At 32.0% G+C, this 7,576-nt stretch overlaps 1 protein-coding gene across 6 annotated transcripts in view; it reads right to left on the reverse strand.

The window, feature by feature from the left end:
- LOC119837718 (serine/threonine-protein kinase WNK1-like) overlaps nucleotides 1-7,174 on the reverse strand; it is a 32,852-nt gene extending 25,678 nt beyond the window's left edge. For 4 of the 6 annotated variants that reach the window (XM_038363461.1, XM_038363459.1, XM_038363458.1 and 1 more), the window contains exons 1-2: nucleotides 7,113-7,174; nucleotides 1,676-2,333 (exon numbers count right to left, since the gene is read on the reverse strand). In XM_038363461.1, the coding sequence (XP_038219389.1) occupies nucleotides 1,676-1,966 (291 nt within the window). In that variant the 5' untranslated portion in view covers nucleotides 1,967-2,333; nucleotides 7,113-7,174. Of the gene's footprint in view, nucleotides 1-1,675; nucleotides 2,334-6,635; nucleotides 6,765-7,020 lie in introns of those variants that run through there. The other 2 variants (XM_038363456.1, XM_038363457.1) reach the window with 2 other exon arrangements.
- Nucleotides 7,175-7,576: the final 402 nt, after the last annotated feature.

Raw genomic sequence — 7,576 nt, forward strand, 5'->3', positions numbered from 1 at the left:
TACTTTTAAAGATTTTAGCATAGGTACATAGGTACATAGGGACATAGGGACAGAGAAAGTGACTTTGTTTTATACTATGTAGTGATAGTGATGTAGAATGATACACAACATTTAGTTTATAATATCGTAATTGGCGGTAGGTCTATTTTTCACGAAGAGAACGTTTTTTTTATCTGTTGACAGCCAATAATACCCTAGGATGACATTCGGGACAGATTGTTAATTTGTTGAACCGCAAACACTAGATAGCGACGGAGGTGATCGACCTGGCTAGCGTTAAGGATCTAGCTTTCATGTGAAATGTCCATTTAGCTCGTTCTGCTCCGGGCTTTTGAGTGACCCTTCTGTAAGAGCTTTGAACCTGATCCTGGGATGAATATATCATATCAGCATCATTGCAACGCTAGTGCTGATTGCACCACCTCAAAATTGAAATCGATTTGCTCTTTACATACGTATATCTACACATACAATTATAGTGGTCGAAGAGTACATAATAGATCTCATCTAATAAGTATGACGTAGGGACCATGCAGATTGCAGAGGTGAGGTACTAATTTTCCTAAGACATTAAAGCAACACACTAATTGTCATGTACGCAAGTATCAGTGTAAAAGTTACAATTGCATATCACTGCGGGAAATGCATGTTCTAAAACACTAATTAATTCTACGAATATTATCTGTAATTCCGGTTTCCGAACGTATTTATAGCTTCATGTAAATAGTTATGAAACTATTCAAATTTAGGGTATTATGGAATGCAACGCATTGTGCTTTTATATGAGAGAATCCAAATATATTCCAAATCCGAATATGGTTTAAAGTTTTGATATAGATACAATCAAAACTTTAAACAGTAGAACGATTCGATGAAAAAAATGTAATAAAAATAAATAAATAAATTTTATTTAACGCTCTTGTTAACTATTTTTCTATTATATATATGTATTTACCTATTTTAGCGAAAGTAAAGATGGATATAAATTGCGATTAAAAATCCTAAGATTATGAGCTAAAATTTTAAATAAGATCTGCCTCGTAGTGAACATAGAAATTCTCAAGTGATACGTATTTCGTACGTTAAAGTGATGGCAATTAACCCTAGGCGACGCTCCGTCCACGTGGAGCGGTCAAAATTAAATCTACCAATTAGTTGACCAAATAAATTTCGCTTAGATAGCGCACAGGAAAACCACTTCCCTTTGAACGCGAACCTGTGTCAGTCGAAATTTTAGCTGGTACTTATACCGTCAAGTTTGAAACGGCTATACTTGGCAATCATCCCGCCCCCATAAAAGGTGGGCCATTTAAGACATATATGAGTACGAATAAATTATTTGGCCGTGCAAAGTTAGCCAAGCTTGTATATCAGAAACTAGAGAGAGATTTATTGTAAAGAATCATTTTCGGCTATAGGGATCGGACCCAAACCCTCTGACACAAAGTATTGTGCTATTAAGCACCATTATTATTACCAAAATGGTGTAGATTATTATTTACAGAGTTCGAAATAGTTGAGGTGCACAATGGTACCGATGCATTTTATATAAATTTCTGCATGCCTATGTTTTATCAGATGACACGCTGCATCGACTTACGCTCGACCCAATTAAACAAAAACTCGACGCAATAAAATAGTGACTAAAATAGAATAGAACAGAGTAAATCCTCACCTGTCCATACCGAGAAGAAGCTAGGTGTACGTTTCGATTCTTGAGCGAGAAGTCAGGCCGCTTGCCCAGACCGTAGCCCTTGTTCTGGGACATGAACTTCTTCGGGCGGTCCAGCCGCTCCGTGGAGCCGGTCTCCGTTTCCTCATCGCGCTTCGACGTGGACGGTATGCCCCTGTATGCCCCTCTCGTGCCCCGTATTGTCTTCTCCGGACTCTTGTCCTGCTTTCTCGTAATAAGGTTGTCCTTCCTCTGTTTGTTTCTTAAAGACACATTTGACGACATATTGTCCATAATTCTCCATCAGACACAATTCTCAAAACGATCCGTCGCTCAAAAACGTTCGCACTCGTTATAGGTACATTGTATCGTAATCTCAATAAATAAATAAACGAATCGAATAAATAAATCTCAACAATACATTTGAAATGTAACTTATAGGATAGTCTACACAAAATAATGGGTAAAAAAACGATTAATTCATTAATTAATGTATAATAAATAAATAAATAACTAATTCCGTCTTTTGATTCTCTCTCGCATTGGCATCCTTCTCTAGCGACCGTCCGAAACTAAACTAACAGAAATAATTATATACTTAATATAAACAGTCTTGTGGGAAATTTGGAAATTATTGCAGGATTGGGTTTTACGATGTTATCTGAAACAAAAGAGAACACGTTTTAAAAATACTCCAATTAATACATTTTCAGTTTACCTACACGTATTAAAAGCAAAGTTCAAAATCGTGAATATGAAAATATAACAACTTTTATCAGTTTTTATTTATTTTTTTATATTTTCTACCAGGTCTTCAAGAGCTGTACGGCACTCCTTATTTTCTATCAAGGGAAGAACATCTCCAGATTCTAAAAATGAGGATAAATGACCAAAATTTCCTATTAATCACAAAATAGAATCCCAACAAAACGTTTGAAATGTAATTTACAGGATAGCCTACATGAAATACTAAGAAAAAAAGCGATTAATTCAAAAGTTCATCAGTCGGTTGAGAATCTTCGGAGTTATAGCGACATAACAAAAAAAAAAGAGTACCCGAGTCCTGAGTAGAATTCACAACCTCTTTTGTTTTTGGGAAGGCGTGTCGATTAACAATTCATAATTGCCACCTCTTTTATACAATTGTTTTTAATTTTTAAGTTAAAAAGCGCCGCGAAAATTTTACACAGCACACGCACTCCACAAACGCATATTAGAAAACATTGGGGACGAATTAACTATCTCGCTTTATATGAATATGGTACAATTGTTACGTAACGTATCGAAAAACGAATAGGACTCAAGTCGAGAACAAGCTTTAGTGTTTTGATGGTGCAAAGATAAAAGTATATCTAGATCTTATCTATGTTTTTCTCAAAACCTGTTCATGTCCGGTTAATATCTAATATATACAAATATAAAATTATCAATCAATATTCAATACACATTATACAGATATTTCACAAAATTATACACGAGGCAAATTTTTCTTAAATTGAAGGAATTAGCACAAGCCGACGTAAAGCGTATATGTGACAAAAATGTAGAAGCAACGGCAAGAAATAAAAATACACATTCGTTTCCTTCTCTTCATCCTTCCTAGTACATTCCTTCTTTCCAGTCCGTAAATCCTTTCCTTACCCATTTCCCCTTAAAAGCGGGTAGGGCATTTGCAGGGACCACCTGCGAATGGCTTACCATCAAGCGAAACACCAGCTCAGTTACCCGCTTATGGCATAAAAAAAACACAAAAATATTGGCATATATATGAAGCAACATACGTAAATAATGAATATATAGGAAAAGTTATATTGAAATACATAAACAACGTATGCGACCTTATAATAATCTGCTTCAATAAAAGGGCAAAGGCCTCATTAAATGAACTGCATAATGCAATTGTAATTGAATTATTTTATCTCATTTCGTAGAAACAGTGTATTATCCTCCTTAATCTCTCTAAATATTGTTTGTTCTATTTTTAAATGCATATTTATTTATAGCTAACAGCCCACTGTCTATTTTGTACCTAATTTATTAATAAAAAAAAAATACATATATTGTCACATAATGACTACAGATAAGTATAACATTCCTAAGTGATTAAAAGTTAGACTTTATAATACATTTCTATTACTTTTGATCTTACGCTTCATAAAACCAGTAATAACATATAACTAAAAACTTAAAATAAACAATATCTTTTTAATGGTCAATTTGTAGAGCAATTCTAATTGCAATATCTCAGGATTCGTAAGTATTCGCATATACTTTCCATTTTAAACAAAATCTAAAAAATTATAAAGAAGACATTCTATAGAGTGCTCAGCAATAAGAAAATTTAAACTTGCTCTTTCTAAGAGTTTTAATCAACCATCTTCATATTGAATAGAAACATGGAAATAACAAAAGATATAATAGCATTATCATTGCAATAATCACTCGTCCTTATCAGTCAAAGATAATCCACCAAGGTTCAAGGTAAAATAAAAATTGAACAACTGCAGTACCAATTTATTCCTCCAATTTGGCAGTATGCCACCATTGGTTTATAAAATTCTACCAAAGTGATGTGATGCAGATTCTAATGAACGATTAACATAAATTCATTTCCAATTCTTGTTACTATTGAATTTATATTATGCTAATAATGCTGTTGCTATGATATTATGTATATTAATTTATAATATGGGGCACAAGCTTATAATATTCACTTTGTTAGTAAATGCATATTTAATTAGACAATCAATGCATTTCTGTACCAAAATACTGACAATATATAAATATAGTGTGTTAGCAGATAGAAGCAAAAACGAATTTTAAAACAAAGTAAATATTCGTATTTAATTTGTACCAGGATCACAATAACAGTTAAGAGGTATATTTATCTCATGAAATGTATACCAGGCAGGTAACACAATATGCACTATTAATATTAGTAATTGTCCTGATTATTATTGTATAAGATATAGTTGTACTGTGTCTACAGATTACCTAGATGTTTATATCAAATTACATTGCTTATGACAACATAGGACATAAAAAATAATATATTTTTGATACATAATTTATATGTCCAATGTGGCTAAGTACATAGTTAGTGGACTATGGTCTGAACAGTCATAGGACGCCTATGTCTCTGCAGTGAAAACATATAAGGGCTGATGATGATTTTTTATGCTGCTAAATGTTAGAGAACGAACAATAAGCATGTTGATGTATTATTATTACAGCCAATAAACCAGAATACAATGAAAATGATTGACTTCACTAAGTAGGATATAGGCCGGTTATAGTCAATAGGTGAGATTATAAATGCAAATTTATATTTTAAATACTATACAATATATTTCTTAGTTCAATTCTGTTATGGACAAATATTCTTTACTTTTACAAGTGGAGATTTCTTCAACACTCGGTTCTAACTTATCCAACCAATAGTATTACACAATAAACTAAAATTATCACCTCAAAAATATCCATCAAGCAATAAGAAGACATTTTTTGAAATGGTTTTCCATACGACATTCAATGGAAGTATCCATTAAATTTAAGATAGTAATCAGTGCTGTATAGAACATCATAAACTCATAATTCTCGCAACATGCAAATATCAAATGTTGAATTAAGAGAGCGCAAATTATGAACGGAAATAGAGTTATCATTCAATCAGGGAGCAAGTTGCCATATGATTGTTATCAATCAAATCATCAACCACTTTAGCCAGAAGGCTTAGGACTATTTTTAGCTGGCCGATCAGGAAATAACTCATGTTTAGTGTAATCATGTACATTAGGTCTGTTTGATATAAATAGCATATTTTCTTTAACATTTTGAGATTTAGATCATAGACTATCTATGCTACTATGAGTATCTTACCATGAGTAAGAGTAGCATAGATAGTCTATGATCTGACATTTATGATTTAAGTATGACTAGTACTCAAAATAAATGGAAAATTTAAAAAAAAAAAAAAAAGAAAGTTTCCTTGTAATATAAATTATGTAAAACATGCAGACTAGTGTACGATATGTGTAGGAATACATATTACATAATTATATGGTTCATATTTAATCAAATGATTGATTTTTCAATGCTTGGTTATAATTCCTTCATAGAATATCACATTAAAATATTAATTCAAAAATTACCTGTATTAACATTTGACAGGTCATATTTTTATAATATTGCAGTTTCGGAATTCTTTATTTGATGGATAAGTTAAAGCTTAAGATTGAAAAATCAGCACTTATTTTATGTGACATATTATATATTTATTTATAATAGCATGTCAGAAACCTCAGACTTCAATAAAAAAAGGTGGAGGGTAAGAGACTGGACAAGGTGCAAAAACTGGTGCAAAAAAATAAATTGATTTATCAATTTGTCTGCACGTTCCCTTCACAACTGCTTGTGTGTAAGGAAACAAGTACCATCTTATAACCTGCACTTGGCAAGCATGGTTGATTATAGCCTGAAAGCTCATAGGAGGCCTGTGAAACCGCAGTGGAAACGTATGGCTGATGATTATATAATTATGATGTTAAAACCCCGAAACAGTCAGTGAGAGAAGTCAAATGAGTCAAGTTTATAAAGAGAATACATTTAGTATAGCACTTTGAAAATATTGCACTATACGCTATCATAAAATTGACACTAATTGTCAATTACTTATCAAAGTTATTCTAAACACTGACCATGGTCACACAATAATGTGATAATCAGTATTATAAACATTATATAATTTCTAATCAGATTCACAAAGAACAACACAAACTGTATATTTAGTTATACATAAATAACAAATGTTCCGTTGATTAGTCTCAATATATATGAGAATTAAGTACACAAAACATGTATATATTCCCAATTGGCCTCCTTTGTGTATCATTTAAGTGTTATTTACAAATCAGAGCACGAAAACACATGCTAAACCGACTATTGACGTCTTTAATTTGATTACCATTACATGACATCGTCTGCAGCGCCGAGATACTATTTCGAGGTAAAGATATTCGAGAGGTCGGCATTCCAATCGTCACGAACGTAATAACAAAACATAGTGCTTACGATAGACAAATAATCACATCCACTAGCCGGCTACAAGGTTTACTTTGCGAGAAAACACGTCTGTGGGTCACGGTAGACACGGCAATTTTTCATCCATTGCAAATATACTATATATTGATTTAGGCACTGATTTACATTGAAAGTTTCTTGCATCTGCTGTTTTATTGCAATAAGAATGGCGTATAGTTAAATCAAGCTGAATAAATAGAGTAAAAATTGCATTGACAGTACGTCAAGAACACAAGTTGAATATTTTTAATAAAGTACAAGTTTTATACCTCGAAATCCACATCGTCGGTCGAGCTTCTCTTTTAATTGACTCACAAATGTTATTTCTACCGGATTAATATTGGATTCTATAAATACTTACAAATAAAATCTGGAATCACACCATTGTTTTTTCTTCTGCACAATCAGTAAACCGGTGTTGCATTATTTGAAAAAGTACCGTCAAAGTAGGTCAGACGTCACTATAGAGTATATAAAATAAAAATATGACTTTCACCAACACTTTTTATTACCATTTCTTATTATTGACAATGTTATTCTGAAACAACAATACTATTTAAAGGGAAACTTATTTATTTTCCATAATAATGTAATAATAAGTAACGCAGTACAAATTGTATTCTTTACCAGTTTGCCACTCAGCTATATTAAAATTCAGTTCGGTAGTATTTCATCTTTAAATATTATCAATAATATATCAATAATAAATATAATAATATAATAATAATAATTATAAATCAATAAACTATTTAAATCAAATGGATACCTATTTTTTGTGTTTCATTGTCAATTGGCAGTACCGTTTATATTTAATTTGATACAGGA

The sequence above is a fragment of the Zerene cesonia genome, chromosome 28 (assembly GCF_012273895.1).
Source record: "Zerene cesonia ecotype Mississippi chromosome 28, Zerene_cesonia_1.1, whole genome shotgun sequence".
In the NCBI taxonomy this organism is placed as follows: Eukaryota; Metazoa; Arthropoda; class Insecta; order Lepidoptera; family Pieridae; genus Zerene; species Zerene cesonia.